Source organism: Ruditapes philippinarum, unplaced genomic scaffold (genome assembly GCF_026571515.1).
Source record: "Ruditapes philippinarum isolate M1 unplaced genomic scaffold, ASM2657151v2 ctg809_1_1_1_1, whole genome shotgun sequence".
Classification (NCBI taxonomy): Eukaryota; Metazoa; Mollusca; class Bivalvia; order Venerida; family Veneridae; genus Ruditapes; species Ruditapes philippinarum.
The window spans coordinates 27,875-50,789 of NW_026855838.1; the positions used below are offsets into that span (position 1 = coordinate 27,875).

The 22,915-nt window shown below is 32.1% G+C and overlaps 2 protein-coding genes across 2 annotated transcripts in view; both read right to left on the bottom strand.

Annotated features, from left to right (window-relative positions):
- Positions 1–5,347: 5,347 nt before the first annotated feature.
- Positions 5,348–19,132, bottom strand: LOC132744559 (uncharacterized). The gene is made up of 13 exons (XM_060733312.1): positions 18,276–19,132; positions 16,712–17,225; positions 15,409–15,502; positions 14,470–14,604; positions 13,749–13,896; positions 12,858–12,989; positions 12,205–12,358; positions 11,443–11,626; positions 10,826–10,991; positions 10,031–10,135; positions 8,824–9,113; positions 8,081–8,335; positions 5,348–7,557 (listed from the first exon to the last, which is right to left on the bottom strand). Exons 2-13 carry the CDS (start codon positions 17,188–17,190, stop codon positions 7,279–7,281), a joined length of 2,421 nt encoding a protein of 806 aa, XP_060589295.1. The 5' UTR covers positions 17,191–17,225; positions 18,276–19,132; the 3' UTR covers positions 5,348–7,278.
- Positions 5,348–22,915, bottom strand: part of LOC132744558 (uncharacterized) — a 41,811-nt gene continuing 24,243 nt past the window's right edge. The window contains exon 15 of the transcript XR_009627715.1: positions 5,348–5,975. The gene's annotated coding sequence lies outside the window, so the exon portion shown is untranslated. The remainder of the gene's footprint in view (positions 5,976–22,915) is intronic.

Below are 22,915 nucleotides of genomic sequence, written 5' to 3' on the forward strand. Positions count from 1 at the left end.
GGCGCACACAACGTACAGAAATCATGTTTAAAGTCAGTGATAATATTCTGGAGACGGTGATATTTGACGAGAGAAACTCATTTTAATTTCTGTAAACTTTGAAACCTTAGCAAAATGGGCAGGACAGGCGAGTTTATTACAAAAGTACTGTCAATTTATCATGCGTTGGCGAAACTCTGAAAACTGATTCTAATATGAAATGGCAAAATGACATTCAACACGTAAATAAGTAACGTGCATATTGCAAATTCAAAACGTTTTTCACAAAAGAGGAATGCCTTACACTAAACCTAATTCTATACTTTAAGCCCCCGATTGCAATGTCAGTTTCGATTCGGAATTCTACCGTTACGAATTGAGACCGACCTCCCAATCAGAGGCTTTATGATAGCAATGAAGTGAACAGTGAAAACATTTTCTATTACCCTGTGATAAATACTTGACTCTTGGAAATAATGTATTCAATAATACTGTCAACCAAATAATTATTTATCTCTATTGGACTTATTACATGTATGTTTGTTAATGCAATCAAATACAATAAAAGTATCCACATTTTACGAAGAAGTGCATTGTATCCTTAAGCAGTATTTTAACATCTGTTTCAACATATTTTCGGCAAATTATGTGCTATACTTTAATTACAATTTGTAATTTTAAAGAGGTTATGACAATCAGTTACTTAATATACACTCGGATAGTTATATATATATATTTTTCCTTTCAGATTATAAAATTTCATGTAGACTCTTCTTATATTGTTAAGCAAATTTCAAGATATGATTTTTATTAGTGTTTCACATGTTTATTACCTGTATATAATTTACATTAACAATAACTTTTATTCCATTTTAGAATAAATTCCATTTTCGTAGAGTCCTCTCGAATGTCATTCGGTCTCCAGTGTTTTCCAGAATTTAAATAATGTCATTTCTGATTGATTGATTGATTGATTGATTGATTGAATTGAATTGATTGGATTTCTTTAGACCGGGCGGTCAATGATAACCTTCGAAAGTGCAAGCACTTACTTTTAATAGGGTCCTTACCTCAGCAGACTCCAGAGACAGCTGTGACATACAATTAAGAGAATCCGGAAACCAGCCCCTAGCTCTTATTGAATAGACCCCTTGGTTCTTTTATAGCACTGATACATGCGTTGCGTTTTGGTCTGGCACCTAAAAAGATAGACATACATATTCTACAATGTAAAAACTCCACTCATTTCACCCACGTGACCCAGACGTAGGGCCGTGGTAAGAATTGACAGGTACCCAATAAATAATCACCGTAATTTTGACAATAGTAGTTAGTTAAGAGGTAGGTAATCCAAACTAAGTATCAGAATGTAATGTGCAATAAAAACAAACCCATTTATTTCCGATTATTATCGTTTTCTCACATCAGAGTAATAGAAATTAAAAGTGATAATATGATAATGTTAAAATGTAACATAAAATTATCGTAATATATGCCAAATATAAATATTTGCACGCAATAATGTTTCGACATTGAGTGATACATTTGAAAATTTTAAAATTTGACTATTAAAGATATTTTCTCGTGGTCGTTTTCTCACAATAAAACAGTTTCACATTAAAGCAGCATGCCTCCAGATTCGTGCTTATTTTCATTCAGATTTTGAAACTTTAAAAGTGTAATGTTGCGAAGTGAACAAAAAGTAATTTACGCATCGCAAACGGCACTCACAATCCATGTAATTTATCAGAAAAAATATCACAACTGCGTTAGTCACGAGATTGAAATATGGTCATAAATACTGCAAAATAAGTCATTTATCGTACGAAACATGTACTGGAATCCTTCATATTACGGGAAAAAATATGTTTTTGTCGCTTTAACTTTTATTTAAAACCATAAAAAAATGGAATTTTACCTTATTGATTTTGGGTTCTAATTACACGTAAACGTTACCTTATCAAGCACGAAATTTTAATTTATTACACCCAAGCACTAGATATGTACTTAGTTTTTATTGTAAAAAAATAAATAAACACCGTTCATTCAATCAGAATTAGATTTTTTTGAGTGGGTCGTCCTATAACCGAGTGATTAAGGTCGTTGACTTCAAACCACTTGACCCTCACAGCTGTTAAGTATGTAATGCCTCCATGTTGAGGTTTTTGAATACTTTTGTTTTTTTTCTTAGTTTGATATGGCGTGATTTAATTAAATGTATCTTTGTGAATCATTTCATTAAAATTTTTATGTTATCTATACCTAGTAAGGAAATATTAATACGAGATCTATGAATTATGTAAGCTTCAAAAGTATTATATAAATAAAAACCTGGTATTCATTTAAACCAAAATTGAGAAGAAAACAAAACATAATAACAAAACAAAAACAAAACAAACAAAAACAAAAACAAAAAAAACAAAAAAACAACAAAAATATTGCACTTACCTTTATAATAAAATCCCCGGTTATTTCCCAACTTTGTTTATTTTATCTTAAAATAGTAACACTTGGGTTTTCACGCTACTATCTTTAAACGCGTTACCTCATCGATTATCAATTTTTCGAAAATAGACCATATCAGCGGGCATATACTATATTTTGTTAACTATTTAAGGGATCTAATGTGGTTTACCTTATTGTCATATGGGTACATGTTTTATGTGCATACAATATATCTCCCATAACAAGGCCGTCTCTATATACCAAGTGTATGATTAATGTTATGTCAGAATGATGGGATAATCCCATACTAAGATTAATGTTCTAAAAACTACTATTTCGATATTATAAAAAGGGGCAAGACATTTATAAGGTGTGCCGTCTTTTTAATTTATAACAAACCTTGTGAGTAAAAGATAGATTCAATATTTACATGTATACTTACGATAAAAGTTGTCAGGAACGTAATTTCAGCTTGATTGCTTAAGTTTTTAAGCACAATTTCCTTTTTTCAAGCAAATGTTTTTGCGCATATATTATTTGTAACCAATGTTAAAGTAACTTTAAAACAGTCATAAAACACATTGGACACTTTATTCTTGACTGCTAAATAACATATATTGTATAATTATTATGTGATGTTTTAATATATACGTATGTATTCATGTATAGTACAGCTCTTTTATTTTTCTTACGACCAGCAAATGAAATCATTGTCACTGTTCACAGAGTTTGGTATGAAATTGTTTTGTTTTTAGTTGTGGGGGGATTTCTTTAGTAAACTGTCGATTTTTACCGACACTATGCATGTCATTAAATCATTTTCAAGCATGTTTGCAGCGGGTTTAAACACTTTTTAAGCACTTTTCAAGAGAATAATCAAATTCAATGACTTTTAGGCACTTTTTTCATTGTTTAGCACTTTTTTCATTATTAAGCACATTTCAAAGCCACTAGTCCAAAATGGACTCAAATTTGAGCACTTTTTAAGACTGTACGAACCATGGAACCTAACACTAGGGTTCACATTTTTGTCTTGGTAATTGACACATAATTCTTTCAGTAATTCATGTAGCTGACATCCTTTTCCGAGTAATTGTGCGCAATTTCAAATATCGGTAATGAGTATAACTTTTTTTTTTCTTCTTTTACAATATATATAGCTTGTAGATAAGTGTCCATTCAATATGAGTAATTGCATTCATGATAACTAAATGTTTAATACAGTTCTTAAAGCTAGTCACAATCAAGTTCTATTTTGATGCATTAAATATTACTTTTATATTACTAAGACCAAACCTATGGCTTTCATTTAGATGATGACTTTTACAACATTTTGTTATTAGCCAAAATCTGTAACTACAGTAACGTTGTACATTCATTAATTTATAAATTTCTAAAGAGAAATATGTTTTAACCAATTAGGGAATTTAATGTTTAATGAATTTTAAGTATTTATGTTCTTCATGGAACTACAAAGTTGTGGTAAAAATAAAATTGATCATAAAATTCAGTGTGTAGTTAAATTAATTTCATCTGAAAAAAATTATGGAAATCTAATCAATTACTTTACAAAATTTGTCTAAAGTAATTGGTAATCAAATTAAGATTTTGCAATGCAATGTGTAAAATAGATAAAAACAACCCAAGGTCTTCCAGCAATATCACGAGTTGGTGTTTGGAGACCTTTTTTAAATATTTACTTCAACTACAATGTATATACCATAAGGAAGAAAACTGAAACTTTTTTTTCCATTTGTTCTCTCATTTATTCGAAAGCTTATATTTACAATACTACAAAGAGATTTGTTAGTTTCATATATAAATAATACTGTTTACTTAAATGTTTCAGCTATAAAGCAGTTTAAAATATAACTTTAATGATTTTAACAATTGTATAATTATCTCTTTATCTATAATAATAAAGACATGAAACTGAAACTCCAACAAAAGATTGGTCCCAAATTAAATAACCACAATTCATAATATTTTTACTTCACAAAATGTGTAAAAAAATCATAAAGACAGTCAAACTTTTAAATGCAAACTCAAAGACTTCACTTTGTCACTTAATACCTTATTTTTATGTTTTGATTATCCCTAAAGGCCATATTTCTTACGTTTTAATTTTGTCACTAATTACTTTATTTTTGTCTATAGAATGTATGATGATATGTACAAAATATACGCCCCTTTTAAATGAAAAGTAAGCAAATTTATTTGTTTTTAGACCATCTGTCAAAAAGTAGGTTTTCTATTCCACTAGATTTCCTCAGTCTACTTATTTCCATTTCCCAAAAAACAGTTTTGTCTGTGTCTCAACATCCATAAGACCATTTTACACCCCCCCCCCCCAACACACTACTTAATGTTCCATTCCCAAAGAAAACATTTTTTCCTTTTCCCAAAAATGGTTTACTTTCAAAAGTTTGACTATATGAAGTAATACTGTAACACTAGGTAAAACAATGTGTTATATGTAAGCATGTTAGTTCCATACAAGCACTCATACAAATACAAAAAATATTTTTGCATCTTCCAGCAACTGTGTAATATGAAATGCTACAAATCTTGTTACAATTTTGCATTTTATTTTCAATTTTAAATTTTCTGCAAACATATACATAGAGCAAATAATATTCAAATCTTCTTGTTTTCTTATATTTTATATGTCTATTTTTCTTTTTTTTTCTATTTTTCCTATACATAATACAAATAAGCAGCCGATGGGTGGTGTTGTTTTTTTCACATTTATTCTAATATATTTGTGCACAAATGTTGTTGTGCAATATATTCCAAAAATTTTTTTACTAAGCAAAATAGATTCTATTCTAATACAAGGAGTAATCTAATCACCCTTTGTTGAAACTCTGTTTGTACTGTTTGGGATTTTTTTCTTGTTTCTTTTTTAATATACATTTTTTCATTATCTTTTTTAAAACATTTTTATAGTATGATATAAAATAAGAAAGATGAAGATGCAATAATATCTTTACTTCCTCATTCATTCATTTTTATAATTTTTTTTGTATTTTTTTCTCCAAATCCCTATACACTATGAAGTTAAACATTACAAATCAAAAGTTCATACATTATGTAGTTAATAAAAACCATTTCCCCCCTCCCTCCAAAAAAACGCATTCTGATTTAAGTATCATTTTAACATCTCCATTAAATGAAAATAAAAGCTTTTAAAACCTTATTATGTTCATAATGTCTATGGACAAAATTAATTGTTTTTTCTTCTTTTTTTGTTATATTTGTTAAATTTATATTGTTGTTGTTTTTGGTTTTTTTTTATGTGTTTGAGTTTTTGTTTAGGTCTCAATATATAAGTAATAATTCATAATAATACTCTTTACATAAATGATAAAAATAAAATAATAAAAGATCTAAAGCTAAACAAATCATAAGAAAAAAAATCCTTCCAAGTCAGGCAAACTTTACCAGTAGACACTATTTCTAAGTCATAACCTTTGTGTAAAGAAGATTTCATATTAATTAGAAACAAAATTGAAACGGAATTCTCTGATTTATCGTTTTTTAACTTTTTACTTTTTTTGTTCTCCCTATGAGATTTCATTAATTTCAGGATGACACAAATATAAGTTGTAAAATGGAAATAAAAAAATGTGTGAAACATTGACAAATATGGCACAGCTGTTAGAAAACACAACTTTATACATGATCCAAACAACAATACCTGACCTTAATTAACAAAAAATGCTTCAATGAAAAAAGAAAGTGTCATGAAAAAAATATCTGTGTGAGTGAAAAAAATAGAGAACAAAAAATAAATGTTTATCAGTAGGTTTCCTTTTTTCTTCATTTTTTTTTATAATTTAAGTGTTATTTCTTTCAATATCATATTATTATGTGTTGATGCTAAAAACTGAAATGATGACTAACCCCTTGTCAGTGTCCACTTCTTGTACCTCATACAAAAGAATTCAATTTTTAAAAAAATAAATTAATGAAGCATACAGGTTTAACGGTTTTTGAGACGAAAAAAACTCAAATCTGTTAAAAGAAAAATATGAGAAAAAGTAAAGAAAAACATTTGTAGATTTACACAATTTATAAATGAATACACATATGACTGTACATGCAATAAAACTTTTAATATTACATATAGAAAGAATGTTTACTGTTTACATATTAATGTTCACTTATTTATTTTGTACATTTTGATAAATTCTTTTTCACATTTAAGTCTTAGCATTTTTTTTGGTCAGTTCATATTCATTTTTATCCTTTTTCTCAATTAAAGTTTTCTTAAACTAAGGGCGCAAATCTTTTGATTATTAATTATTTGTAGTGTTAAAAAAATAATAAATAAATAAATAAAATATGTTTTTTCAACATTTTCAAAATATTATTCTTTTTATGAACTCTTTTTCTTTAAATTCCGTTTTCAATCCCCCCAAACACATGTTACTTAGGCAATATTTAAATGACAAAAATACAGACATTTTTCTTTGCTTTTCAGACTAAGCTCCCTTTTGATATTTTTATAAGATTCTTTCTTAAAAAATCTGTACATGTGTATAAATAATTTCTCTTTGTTATTTAAAAACAACAAAACAAAACTTTTTCTTCATTTTTTTTTGTATTAAATTCATTATTTTAGGTTTTAGTAATTTCAGCAGTGTTTAATGGTAAGTATTTTACTTATATTGCTATTTATCAAAAAACATTAGTTTTTATACAAAAAACAAAAACAAATCAAAGTAATATAAAACACAAAAGATCAAAAGCATAGAAATACATAAAACAACAATTTCTTTCCAAAAATGTCAAACTATCACTACATGTAATATAGTCACTGTGGCTGAACTAAACTCGGATCAGTCCACTTTACGAGAACATCGAAAATTTAGGGAGTGCAGGCCCATTACTCTCCTCCTCCTCCATTTGTATTGGACTATTCCCAAAAGTTTTCACACCAGCCAGCAATTGACCGCTTTCAGTTGTCGAGCTGTCTAGGTTTATAACCTCTGGCTGTACATTTGGCTCTGTTTTCACCACCCTTCTTTGTTGATACTCTGGTTGTACTGTTGATTGTGCTCTCATTGCCTGCTGATCCTTGACAAATTTCTCCGTCATTTTCTTCACCCACAACTTCTGTATGAGTTCCTACAAATACAGAGAAAAAATCCATATTTTCGCAAAAGAGCTTAAATAAATATGTTTTAAACCAAGTTCAATTTTTATGAATGACCGCGAAGATTTTTGCGTATGCATATGTATGTACTGCAGCCAAATGGGCAGCGCAACTTCAGATATTTGATAATGCATCCTCTTCATACAACAAAGAAATGTTTTAAATCCAGGTATATCCGTTGTACAAAGTCAGCAACACCCTACCCAGTTACAGCTGCACCGTTAAAGTAATTCAGACTTTTTGGCTTGACAGCCTGTTGTTATATTAGCTTACTAAACATTATCATCTTCTAAAATGCTATTCCCGTAACATTCCTTAAACTAACAATGGTAGTGGGGCAAGCAGTTTTAAATCACATAACCCTAACTATTTTGCCAAAACGCAATATGTATGAGGAAAAAAATATTTACAGATATACAGATTTACAGATATATTTATCTGACTGATCCATAATACTTGTTTTTAAAAAAAATATAAACATGAAGTTATGTTTACTTGTGGTATATTCATAACAGCTTGCGGCTGTTGTGCTGCAATGGAGTACTGTGCTCGTTTACCACCAAGAGAGACAACATTGTCAGTTTTCATCGGTCTCACTGTAGGCCTGATACAATTAAATCCGGCCGGCACTTGTTGGCTAGGTCTGACAACACTGAATGCTGGTTCTTGTTGGGCTTGCAGCGGCACTTTGCTCACGCTATGAGTTGCTTCTGAAGAAGGATGAGCTATTGAAGTATTCTTTTCTGTCATCTACAAAAGGAATAGTTCAGTTTATTTTGAGCTAATATGAACATTTCTGACAAAAATTTAAAAGTGATCATACTCTGTTACAGTCATATGGTCACTTTCCAGGAAAATTCAATAGGACTATCCAAGCATTATTTCAGGAACTTTGTTTTGGGTTGGATTTTAAGTCGACCAGCATTCTAAAGTGTAAAAAGTTATATGGTGACTTTCCTGTTGGAAGAAGACATCAGTTTGCTCTTCTGTTCATTATTTCAAGTGCAAACTGGCATCCGAGTAGAAACACTGACATACCGTAAGCTAACTGGATAACTTCCAGACTGATAGAGTACAAAGTCCTTCGCGAGATTTCAGTCATTCATAGGTAGACAATAAGCATATCGAGCTTTCGTAAACTATCTAACCAACTTAAGATACATTCTTCTTTCATGTCAACCCCAACAAGATAATATATGAATTCTTAAAGCAGACGACTTCACATTTTTCATACATACCGACGAGACAGAGTTTGTATCTTCTTCTACAATTGTCTCCGGCAAAGACTGACCGAGACTTAGATCCTGGAACTCCATTATCGGAGTCATTGGCATCTGTTTGCTGGCTATTCCTTGTCTTAGATCATTCATCTCATTCATTGGTGACTGGGGATACGTTGTCTTGCCGCTTCCACACTTGCTGCCCTTCTTGCCAGACCTGTTGTAAGGGTTCTGCTTCGTGCGTAACGCATCCTTCGTTTTGTTTTTCACTGGGCCATTCTCACTTTCCATACAATTTTCGGCAATTTCTGCAATGTGTAAAATTTAAAAAAAAAACTATTTTATTGGAATCTGTCTATGATTACAAAAGCAGAATCTTTAAACCCTTTTTTCATTTTATAGAAATTTGCTAAAAACTTTTACTTTACACTTCCCTTTTTATTACTAGTACACTTTACAGATGCCCCATGTTCGTTTGGATGTTAAGGTCATATGAAGGAAAAATGTAGGTGTCCCTTCCTGTCTTTTGTGGTATAAAGGATGGTCTGAGTAGAACCATCAACATCCTCACATGAAAGAATCCCAAGTCCTTGATGGGATTTGAACCCACATCTATGATTAACCAATGATTAACATATTATCTATATGCACAAATTCTGTAAATCTAACTATTTTTCCCTTAACATAGAAAGCAACAGTGCAGTATTACAAATATGAGCCGCGCCATGACAAAACCAATATAGGGGAACGGTGGCCTAGTGGTTAAGGTGTCTGCCTCTCAACCCAGGGATCTTGGGTTCAAGCCCTAATCGGGTCACGACCATGTATCTTCATATGACACCAGTGCTGGTTGGTTCCAGGAAGCGGACTCGAAAGTGATTAATATAAGTTGCAAGAACTTGTTTCGCAATCGAGCTTAAATAAATATGTTTAAACAAAAACCAATATAGTGCATTTGCGACCAGCATGGATCCAGACCAGCCTGCCCATCTGTGCAGTCTGAACAAGATCCATGATGTTTGCTTACAAACCTTATTACAAGTAGAGAAACTGAAAGCGAACATCATGGATCCTGATCAGACTGCTGGTTTTGCCATGGCGCGGCTCATATGTTACAGGTATTGTGGTCATGTATACTTAGTTGTTGGCTATATAACCCATGCTGCCCACATATAACCTTTTATGTAATAAAACATACTACAATGCTGACAGTGATATACTGTACCTGGTATTTCGATATCCATGTTTTGCACCTGACCTTGAAGAGGATTGTAAACTTCTCTTCCTCTCTGCTCTGGTCTTGTTGTCATCTTATTTCTCCGATCTTTATCTATTACAGAAACAAATTTATCATAAATGATTACCAACATAATATTAAATAATATTATTGACTCTTTTTTTTTCAAAAAATATATCATTAGGTACAAAACATTTCAGGATGAATTTTTCTTAAGCACCTCAAAAATCTGTAAACTGACATGAAATTGCAGGCTCAAACCTTTGACCTGTAAAATTAATTTTCATATGACCTTGTGCCTGAAATGTGGGTTCTGTACAGAACTATTTAAGTAGTATCATGAACATTCTACAAATGGTTCATACTAGTAAGTTAGACAGCAGAAACAAAATTGAAGGATGTTTGTACTTTGACCTTATACTGTGACCTAGAGGTTGGACATCTGATATGGTTGGACTATGCATATATCTCAAGGATTATATTTGACACAAATTTCATGAAAAAAACTGTAAGCGTTTAAGAAAAGAGCTGACAACAATTAGCTAACCGACAGACAAATGGATGGACAACATCGGGAATAATATGACCTTTCAGTGTATAAAAATGGAACAAATGAGATTTCTAGTTCACTATCCCTTTTCTCTATTAATTTTTCTAATTATCTTGGTTACTGTGCTTTCTATCAGATCTACCCCCGAATTGGTATTATATACCCATTTCAAGCATTGTTTTTGTGACACATTGTAACCAGCTTGCTTATCTAGTCCCCTTCACCATGCTCACATTTATCAAACGTTCTTATTTTACCTTCAATGTAGTCAAGAGCCTGTCGTGCACTGTAACGATCCTGATGTTTGTGTCGTGTAAGCTTCAACAATAGATCTCTCATGTCAATGTCACACTCGTCGGGAATCAGGTTCTGCACAAACTCTGTGCGATTGTCAGCCATCTGCGAAAATAATTCAATTCATTCAAAAAAATGGACTATATATTTGGGTGAGAGATACAATTAATAATATGTTGAAAACATCTTTTGTAAACTTCCTCTCGGATGGATGGGAACGAAATATAGGCACTTCTTACAAGGGATTCACAGTAAAAATCCTTGGGTACTTTAACTATGGGGTGGGTCGTAAAAGAAAATGCATCTTAAAACAAGGGATATATATGCAATCACTTTATATACCTGACTTGGATTTGTAAACAAGCATTATGACCAAAAAAGCTAAATAATAATTATCCTTTAAGTTTAACTTGGTGAGCTTATTTGGAATAAAACTTGAAACAGGAAAACAGAACTACTTTCATATCTTATATCTATATTCATATCTTGACAAAGAGTGTCTGAAACAGGATATTATAGTAAATCCTCCAGAACTTTAGATACAATAAAATCTCACCAGTTCCATTAAGTTTATGTGCATCATTTGATCTACTCCGTCGTAACTCGTATTCCAGTTATTAATGACCTTGACAAGGATATGGTACCCTTTATACAGGTACATGATCACAAGTCCGAATGCGAATGTGTCCACTTTTCCTGTTATATCCTCTTCTGTGAGGCCGAAATTTAGCCTCCTCAATCTGATAAAATAATGATTAAGACTATTTTGTGTGTCACAAATTAGAATTTAAAATTGCAGCCTTGACAGCTTAAATTCAAAATGATTTGTTTATATTCCTACAGAGAAAACAAACATTCCAACTCTACCCTTCTCCCATACAATTTCATTTCTTTTAACTTTTTTATAATTTTATTTTTTATATTTGTGGTAGGGGGTTGGAAGTGTGTTCAAGTTGCACTGACACACAGTCATATCTTTACATTCATGCTTTACCAGAGATGGATAACCTTCAGTTCCCCTCTATGCATTGCATCAGAGAAAGCAGATCCCAAGTAGAACCATCAATCTTCAATTAACTAGCTAGATAGCTTTCTCAAAGGAAAAAAATCCACAGTCACTGGAGGTTTCAAAAACTGTCATCTTCAAATAATTCTGTAAACAACCTTTGCTACTTAGCCATTTTCTCTACAAAATTATCATTTTAACTTTATATATGAGATAGTGAGATGACTTTCATTAATTTTGTGCCATATAAAGCTCACATCAACATTTTTAGCTTGAAAAGTGAACGTAAAATTAAAACATTTATGCCCTTACTGTTGTAAGAACATCTTGCAAAGTTCAGGAGCCATATACTCTGGTGTAACACCCACAAATTTCAACGGCTCTTGTGGTAGCCTTGATGAGCCGAAGTCCGTTAGTTTTACTACGACAGATCCATCTGGCCTGACCTCGATACAAATATTCTCCGCTGTTAAAAAAATATATGAAAAAAAAACAAATTTCTAAAACATTAATCTCATGATCAAGTGGGGAAAATAACCAAACTCATTAAACAAGTCTAGGACTAATGATTGCTAGCTGCATGGGTTCAAACCCCGTAAGGGGCAAGTCATTGTTTCCTTGAGCAAGAAACTTTACACGCAGTGCTCAGTATTGAGAACTGGTTGGTTCAAGGAAGTGATTCGCAAGTGTGTCGATAAGCTTATAGCTTCCTACACAAACGAACTAAAATAAATTCTGTATAAACCAAGTCTAGAACAGTGTTATAAATCGAGCCTAAACCATTTTCATTGGATAAGTTAAATGTAATCAACTATTGTATGACTCTCTCTCTCTGTCTCTCTCTCTCTCTGTCTCTGTCTCTGTCTCTCTCTCTCTCTCTCTCTTAACCTGAAATGACAAGTATGTCAGTCTGAAACAAATAACTTTAAGTCAACAAAATTTCTGTTTATTATTGCATATCTTACGTTTGATGTCAAGGTGAACTATGCTGTAATGACTGATGTGAACTAAGCCGGCAAATCCTTGCTTTGAAACTTCCCACTTCTGTGCATCTGTCAGCTTATTCCCGTGCTGATAATACTTGTTTAGAGCATGTCCTAAAATATAAATGGTTTTCTTAAATAATGTTCTTCTAGACTATTAAAAAGTGAGAGAAATGTAGTACCAGATTCATCTACCTGAACCATGATTCAGGCCTTATAAATTTCATTCTTTTGCCATTTATGATTATGAACTATCTTTTGTTTTTCGGTTTCGTTTAAAGTCAAACTGAAACAAAAGAGTTTTCATGAATTGTACCTACTAACGAATACGTTGTTTTCCATTTTTTACTCTAATTTGAACACATTGTTGGTAATATCTCTGTGATTGATAAACCTTGCCTCATTTCCTGGATAACTAACCAGTAATTACCAATATCTCCACAAATGCTGAACAACTAATCTCACATAATTTCTGAATCAGCACTGGGAGACAAATTACCATTAGACTGTGTTGTCCGAGATCACTTGCCTCCCCCCGAAGATGGAACCAGCTGGGTCTAAGCATATAAAGAATTTTCGTATGCTCATACGCTAACCTCAGACATGTGATTGGTCAGAAACGAGCAAAACATATAAAATGACCAATGAAAATCCTGAGATTCGAGACGGATCTCAGAAAAAAGTTTTATACTCTCCAGACTTATCTGATGCTCTCCCTATTGAGCTAAGTTGGTGGACACCTACTGACAACCGACACTCAATAAAAACTACTGACAATATGTATGCTGGCTGGAAAGCAGCTTATTGAGTACTTAACATAATTTAAACTTTCAATATTTGCAACAGGATTCAAGCAGGATATTTACAACTTACCGCCATATTCTAGCAGTAACTCCATGGTTGGATTCCCATCCTCCTCCTGGCTATATCGCTGTATAAGACCATAAAACTTTGTAATGTTGTAGTGATTTAGGGTTGATGGTACAATGATCTCACTAGATCTCAGCATTTTCTTTGACACCTTTATTGTAAAAGAACAAAAAATTTAATTACAAATCCATAATATAGCAAATTAACACTACCTGTAATTATTGCATTGTTTTAAATATTTAAAGCTTGGGAATAAGGATTTGATGTTAAAACTTTTTTGATATTGGAATATATTTGAATATTTGGTTTCTAGTCTAGTCAAAAGTGTATTTCTCTTATTATCTGTCCGAAATTGCTTGTGTTTACTTCAGTGATATTATTTTTGTTTTATTGACTGTAGATTGAAATATATGTATAAAATCCCGTAATCGGAATCCCATACCAAGACCGATATTTGTTGTTTTTATGTTAATTTGTTGTTTTTATGTTAATTTATATTTGGCACCATAATTAACTATATGTCCCGGACATTTTTTTATTTCTCAAAGTCTTATACAATGTCCTATGAAGAATATAGAACTATTTATCATCACAAGTTAATTCATGCATCTGCAAAAAACTATTTTGCTACTCTTAAAGCTTTTATATCTTAACAATATGCAGAATAAAATGTGAGAAAAAAGTCTCATCATTCAGTGATCCTTCTTATAGCAACTAAATATACCTGTTTTCTGACAAAAGGTTGTTGTGTTTTCGAATCGTAACATAAATCAACTACACCATACGAGCCACGGCCGAGACATTGTCCATGCACAAAATGCACCTCATCTTCATAGCAGTCAAACTCTGGGGCACATGTCTGGAAAAATAAATATACAAATATCAAAATAAATACTTACACATCTTAAACCTCTCAAAACATCTCACCAAAATATCAAAGTAGACCTTACAACTCTCCAAGAGGTAGATAATAGGATGTTTAAAAGACTCCAGGACACTCTAATTAAAGCTGAATCAGAAGCTGGACCTAATAAGAACCTATCACTTTAGTTAGACTGGAGTCCTTGAGAGTTGACTCTCTGGCCCAAGTTATATCCGAGTCAATCTATTAGGTTGGACTATCACTAACATTGAAACAGTCTACGAATTAAACAGTAGTTGTTTTTGGGTCAACATGTAAAATAGTTCAGATCCCTAGCTTAACTGATCTGTGAATAAATAACAGCCAATCATAGTATTTTCTGAAAATTTCTGAAGACTGATTTTCAAATGACACAAATCAGTTATCCTCAGAAATAATTATTAATCTTTAATTTACCTTCCAGTTTAGAAGTTAAAATATTTTTCCGATTGTAAAAACCTATTTGTGCTACTAGGCATTACCAACCACTAGCCCAATGACTACTATGTGTTTTACTGCACAAACGACTGGCTATTAAATAGTAGACCCATTGACATTCTAAAAGCTAAATTTGAAGATTTCTTGTGTACTGCAATTATTTTAGGACACTTTCTCTAAACCTTGTTTGCGTCAGAAAATATCTTGATACTTGAAAAATTATCTTTATCAGTTACAAAATATATTTCTTTTTGAGAAGCCAATTATAGTTAAATGATTAACAATTTTTAAAAGCCACAAATAAGATAATAATACGACATCTACCCCATTTACTATACAGCCTGTGTTTTTTTCAACAAGTTTTGGTAAATCATTGACCATATCATTCAGAGCATCTGATGTTGTGTACTTCACGGTCCTGAAAACAAATGTTGGAATAGTTACGAGTTACCAATTTTTATGTATATCAGGAGATCTGATTTGTTATAGATGTAAAACTGATTTAAATTTTTATATAAAAACAACAACTGTGGGAAAGACAGCATGCTCCACTTTTCTCAGTCAGTGCTTGACAAAAGAAGAGCCTGGATTATGTAGAACATTTTAAGTTTAAAAACAGCCATAATTCTGTTAAAATCCTGGACAGAGTTGTGGGCATTAGATAGTGACCTCCTATTATGTTCTCAAATTAAGTGCATGAAGTTTTAACCCATTCTCTTAAGTATTATGGAGATACCAATTTACATGTATGCAAAAAGTTAATCAAGATTTTTTAAGTCGAAATTGGGGCATAATTATGCAACACGAGAGCCATGATGGCCCTGAAATCACTCATCTGTATAAAGGCCCCTGGACCAAGGCCAATTTTAAACGATGGGCTTTTATTTGAACAAACTAAGTTGACACCCATTAGACGATGTTTCATGCTAAATATCTTAGCTATAGCTCTTTGGGGTTTTTAAAAGAAGATTTTTAAGTTTTTTATTATATACATAAATGAAAATCAATGACCCCCTGGGGCTGGGCCAATTTTTACCCCAGGGCTTTTATTTTAACAAACTTGGTAGACACCTACAAGAAGATGTTTCATGCTTTATATCTAAACTCTAGTTATTTGGGTTCTTTAAAAGAAGATTTTTTAATTTTTTATTATATACAAATAAGGAAAATCTATGACCCCCGGGGCAGGGCCAATTTTGAATTCAGGGCATTTATTTGAACAAACATAGTAGATACTGACTAGATGATGTTTCATGCCAAATATTTAAGCGCCAGCTCTTTCGGTTTTCTAAAAGAAGATATTTTAATTTTTTTTCTGTCGGTTGCCATGGCAACCAGAGTTCTGCTGGAATTGAATTCTTTGAACAATTTTTAAAGTTGACTACCAAAGGAACATTCCTGTGAAGTTTGGATGATATTGGCTTAGCGGTTTATGAGTATATGTTGTGTACGGACGGACGGAGGACGGACGGACGCCGGATGAAAAGCGATCACAAATGCTCGCAATGTCACATTATGACAGGTGAGCTAAAAAAACAAATCAGTGTTATGGGACTGGTGCCAATCATTTTAGATAATCACAAAAGAACAATCTTGTAATTTTAGGTAAATAATAAAATGTAATTACCCTGGTGTGTATTTGGTGGCTGGGACATCTGACTTAAGATTTTCCTCACAGTCAAATGCTTTGCTAGTGTCCTTTCTCAAATCCACACCAAATTCATTTGCATTCCCATCTTCAGTCGGAGGCAATGGAGGGCCTTCTAAGAATGTCTTCATTGGCTGATCAGTTGTCACTACTCGTATTTTCTTCCATGCCTTTTCCTCATGCGCTAGTGTAGGATTCGGCAGTTGATAAAAGTTTGGCAAGGTCGGATGCGGTGTGAATCCTTTTGAAACTGGCTCATTTGGTGTGAATCCTTTTGAAACAGGCTCAGCTTGGAAAGCCTGCTGTAGAGTCTGTTTTATCTTGAGTTCATTTAGAGTAACAAGCACTGGCTTTCGAGTTGACTGGGCGGTTCGGGACTGAACACCACTCGGCTGGACAACGCTGTGAATATACCCTCTATTCTTTTTCAAGTCGATAATTTCAGTCTGGTCCGCCATTTTGTTTTCCTGTGGAGATGGCGGCACGTAGTTTACTGAAAGTAAAACAAATAATACTAAATTATAATAGTATAACATTGTTACAGTGCTCCAGATAAGATTTTGGGTCGATAAGTTTTCACTGCAAGTTTTTTTCAGCCAATTAGTTTTTCACTTATGTAATTTGATAACAATTAATGTTTTTTTTGTTGTTTTTTTCTATTGCAAGTCTTATAACAGAAAAAACCTTAAAGCTGGATGCCTCCAGACGAGCGAAAATAGTTCAATAAACTCAAACTTGAGAAAAATGTACTAAGATTTTAGGAAAAGTAAAACTATTCAAGATTCAAGTAATAATTTACATGTTAAGTGCGATTATTGACTTGATTTTTTAGTATTTATAACTATATTTCTTCTGCGTTACTAACGCAGTAAGGGCTATTTTTGCATATTTTGTCCTCTTTTTAGTAATTTACGTGGGTTGTAAAGTGCCATTGATAATGTTTAAATTGCTTCTTTTTGGTTATTTCACTAAATAATTCTCTAAAACACATTTTCAAAATTTTCATAAAAAAACATGAATCTGGAGGCGTGCTTTGCAGCACGCCACCAGATTCATGTTAATTTTTCATGAAAATTTAGGAAATGTATTTAAAAGTAAAATATTGTGAGGTGAACAAATAAAATAATTTACATATTGCAATCGGCACTTACAATCCAAGCAAATTTTCCAAAAGGTCATCAACATAATTATATGCAAAAACAGTCCTTACTGCGTTAGTAAATTAGTCTTAAACCGCACATAACATGAAATATAAGTTATAATGAGGTTTTTAAAAGTGATTGTATGACATTGAGAAATCAAGTGAATCGAATTAAAAACTTGTATTTCGTTCGTCGAAGTAAATAATGATCACAGTTCACACAGTAAAAAAAATGCAAGACAGATAGTTAATAAATACTTAGGCTGCTTTCCGATGTAGTTTCTCGTACATTTAGAACACAGAACCATGACATATAAATAATAACTTTTGAAGGGGTCTATTAAACAATGTTACATCTTCATCTAGGCTCTAGGAAGAAGTGGATTTAATGCACACACTTACTGCTAATAGGACGGTGCCAATTTTGGCACTGGTGTTGTCAATATCAAAGTATTTTAGTTAATTTAATAAAATAGAACAATCAGGAGATAGCTTTCCGTGTAGGACATTTGTGATTTGTAGAGATTCCTCAAATGCCACTCGGTCTCCAGCAACATTACAACGACCTGTGGGGCCTCGCATCTGAGAAAGAATGAGATACCTTATTTTTCTCTTTAATTTTGAACATACATGTATATGTATAATGCCTAGAAAGAATCTTGTCCTTTGAAAGTATTAGTTTATTGAGTTTTCCAGAGAACTTCTTTAAATACCGAGTATTGAAATGAATGCTATAATGTATTTATAATTGACAGCTCAACAAAATCAGACTATATCCAATTATAAAGTGTAATTTAAAAACAAACATCATTTATTTCCCATTATCATCGTTATCTCACATCATACTAACAGACAGTTAATAATGATTATGTGATAATGTCCAATGATAACATAAAATTATCTTTATATTGCGCAAAAATAAATGTTTCAACGTTGAGTATTATACATTTGAAAATTGCAAATTTTAGAATTTGACAATCGTGTTTTTTTTCTGACAATAAAACTGTTTCGCGTTAAAGCTGCATGCCTCCAGATTCATGCAAATTTTCATTCAGATTTTGAAAATTAAAAAGTATAATGTTGTGAAGTGAACAAAAAATAACAAACTGCACTTGTAATTTACCAGAAAAAATGGCACAATTGCGTTAGTCACGAGGTAGAAATATGGTCATAAATACTGCAAGTTCAGTCATTAATCGTACGCAACATGTAAATTAATACTTCTTCGATCTTTTCTTAAAATCTGAGAACATGTACATTTTTCTCATGTTTGATTTTCTCGAAATATTTAAGCTCATCTGTAGGCCTGCAGCTTTGAAAAATGGGCATTGATACACATGATACATATTTTTAAAATAATTTCTACGTGTCTTTCTTAACTTGATTAAAAATAATCATGGTGGACATGTAGAGCTAATTATAAAAAATCGTATCGATATGTATTTAGTTATTATTGTAAAAAATGAATAAAAATATACTGTTCATTTAATCAGAAGTAGATTTTTTGAGGGGGTCGTCTTGTTAAAGCATTAAGATCGTTGATTTCAAACCACTTGACGCTCACTTCAGGTACTGTTCGAATTCATGCAACCATATTGAGGTACTTTGAATACTTTTGTGATGGTTTAAGATTTTTTCTTAGTTCTTTGTAAATGGGCTAGTCCAACTAAAGGCCTCAACAGACGGTAGGATTTAGTTGTACAGCACTAATTAGAGATAAGATGTACAATTTTCAAAGCTATACAACACTTGCATTCAGACGGTAATTCTACACTGTAAGAATCATCTGAGGTTTCCCCTAAAAAGGATCCCTTTACATTGATCGTTTACATACTTTACTCACTTAATACTTTTTTTCGCCATGAGTAATGATTGAAACACCTTCATTCAAAAAATATATATATTTTTTTAATGTGAAGCCTGGCCGAGACTCAAACCTGGGACCCTCGGAATACCGTACTGCGGCTCTGCTGACTAAGCTATCTGGTCGCCTACAAACTACCTCCCCTCCCCTAATTAGAGAACACTTCAATACCGTGGCATAACCATTTCCGGAATAATTTGGGATTCGAACATAACACAACTTTGGGTCTCCTGAAGAGTTTTTCAACATCATTTTTACCCCATCTTACTACTATGTTTACCTTTTAGCCCTAATTGTTCTGGAATTTCATTCATTACACCCATTATCAGGAGATAATTTGGTTATCTGTTACTTGTCATTGTTGGAGGTCTATAAAAATCGGTACGACAAGATTTTCAAAATAGAACATGTCCTATCTCTTAAATCTAGACATAAGGTTTCCGAAATCAAGAAATAGTAGCCTTCACACATCAAGATTTGTCTGTACATCTTAGTTTTAATTGGTGTTGTACTTCAAAATCCTACCGTCTGTTGAGGCCTTAATTGTACTGCGCGACGAGATATTATGCTATATCTCACCTCTACGTAAATACGAGATTCTGTCCCAAAACGAAAATATCTCAGAATGTCAATATATTTTGACTATAAATGGGCGTGTTATCTAGATCTGGTAAGTAAAAACCTATTTAAAGATATATCAGTACCTTAATTATTAATATGTAAGCATCAAAAGCATGATAGATAAAAACTTGGTATCCATTTTAAACCAAAATTGAAAAAAGGAAAGAAAGAAAAGAAAACAAAACTTACGTTTCTTTTTAAAAATCCCCGATTACTTCCCAACTCTTAAAATAGTAACACTTGGGTTTTCACGCTATACTATCTTTAAACAAAATACATCTCATCGATTATCAAGTTTGTTTACCCTCGCCACCAGAAAAGAGGCCATATGAGCAAGCATATACTTCATTAAATTTTATAACTTAATAATAGGAGATCTAATGTCTTTGTTTATCTTATTGTTATATCGGTACATGTGCTGTGTGCATTAACAAGGTCGTCTCAATGTGCGATCAATGTTAAGGGAACCCATACTAAGATTTATATGTTATAAAAATTTCTAGACGTTTATAACATTTTCATTAAAAGATTCAATATTTACATGTAAAAGAATAGAATTCGCATACTTACGATAAAGATAAAGTCAGAAACGTATTTTGAACGTGGTTACCAATACTTGTTTGCTTAGGTTACATAGCAGATTACTTTGCATGATAGGCTATTAAAGTGGCCACTGAGAACGTTTGAGAGTTATCTGAGCTTATTTCAAGTGCAGATAGTTCACAAGCAGGGTTCGTACAGACATTCAAAGCCAATATTCATGCACTTTTTAAGCACACTTTCCCTTTTTTTTCAAGCAAATGTTTTTGCGCATATATTATAACATATATTGTATAATTATTATGTGAGGTTTTAATATATACATGTATGTATGTATTCATGTATAGTGCAGCTAAATTATTCTAATATGACCAGAAAATTAAATCATTGTCACTGTTATTAAATTGGATTTTTGTTTTTTTTGGGGGATTTCTTTTGTAAACTGTCGATTTTTTCCAACATTATGCATGTGATTAAATCATTTTCAAAAACATTTGCAGCGAGTTTAAGCACTTTTTAAGAAAGTAATCAAATTCAATGACTTTTAAGCACTTTTTTCATTGTTAAGCACTTTTTTCATTATTAAGCACATTTTAAAACCACTAGCCTCCAAAGGGACTCAATATTCGTGCACTTTTTAAGACTGTACACTCTAGCGGTCACATTTTTATCTAGGTAATTGACCCGTAATTATTTCTGTATTTCATGTAGCGGACATCTTTTTCCGAGTGATTGTGCGAAATTTCAAATATCGGTAATGAGTATAGCTTTTCTTTTTTCTTCTTTTGCAATACATATAGCCTGTAGCTGTAGAAAAGTGTCCATTCAATATGAGCAATTGCATTCATAACAAAATGTTTAATACAGTTCTTAAAGCTGATCACAACCAAAGTTCAATTTTGATACATTAAATATAACTTTTATATTACTAAGACCAAATATATGGCTTTCATTTAGATGATGGATTTTACAACTTTTTGTTATTAGCCAAAATCTGTAACTACAGTAATGTTATACATTCATTAATTTATAAATTTATAAACAGAAATATGTTTTAAACAATTAGGGAATTTAATGTTTAATGAATTTATGTTTTTCATGGAACTTCAAAGTTGTGGTAAAAATAAAATTGATCATAAAATTCAGTGTGTAGTTAAATTAATTACATCTGAAAAAAATTATGGAAATCTAATCAATTACTTTACAAATTTGTCTTAAGTAACTGGTAATCAAATTAAGATTTTGCAGTGCAATGTGTAATATAATTAAATACAACCCAAGGTCTTCCAGCAATATCACAAGAGATGGTGTTTGGAGACCCTTTTTATGCTCCCCGAAAAATTTCGGGGGAGCATTTAGTCGGCGCCTTGTCCGTCTGTCCGTCCGTCCGTCCGTTGTCTTGTAATGTCTTTTTTAAACTTCAAACAGTGGTAGAGGGAATTGAGGGGGTGTGCAGTGTCAAAGAACGATAACTCTATTTTGCTCAGTTTTTGAATTATCTCCCCTTATAGAAAAATCTTGTCCGGGGCATAACTCTAAAACTATAAGAGATATCAACATGAAACTTTGTAGGTGAATAGATCTCAATGGGTAGATGTGCAATGCATAAGAACAATAACTCTTTTTGTCCTAATTTTGGAGTTATTGCCCTTTGTTAATTTCAACACTTTAAACTTTGTCCGGAACATAACTCTAAAACTATAAGAGATATCAAGATGAAACATTGTAGGTAGATAGATCTCATTGAGTAGAAGTGCAGTGCAAAAGAACCATAACTCTGTTAAGCCTCATTTTTTAATTATCCCCCCTTATAGAAAAATCTTGCCCGGGGCATAACTCTAAAACTATAAGAGATATCAACATGAAACTTTGTAGGTAAATAGATCTCAATGGGTAGATGTGCAGTGCATAAGAACAATAACTCTTTTTGTCCTCATTTTGGAGTTATTGCCCTTTGTTTATTTTAACACTTTGAACTTTATCCGGAACATAACTCTAAAACTATAAGAGATATCAA

Bases quoted from the DNA above. Each gene is read 5' to 3' on its own strand.
- LOC132744559 (XM_060733312.1), bottom strand. From the start codon at position 17,190: ATGGCGGACCAGACTGAAATTATCGACTTGAAAAAGAATAGAGGGTAT. The intron at 12,990-13,748 runs GTAAGTTGTAAA...TTTATATTTTAG, and splicing joins GTTACTGCTAGAATATGGCG to GACATGCTCTAAACAAGTAT. The intron at 12,359-12,857 runs GTAAGATATGCA...TTTTTTTAACAG, and splicing joins AGTTCACCTTGACATCAAAC to CGGAGAATATTTGTATCGAG.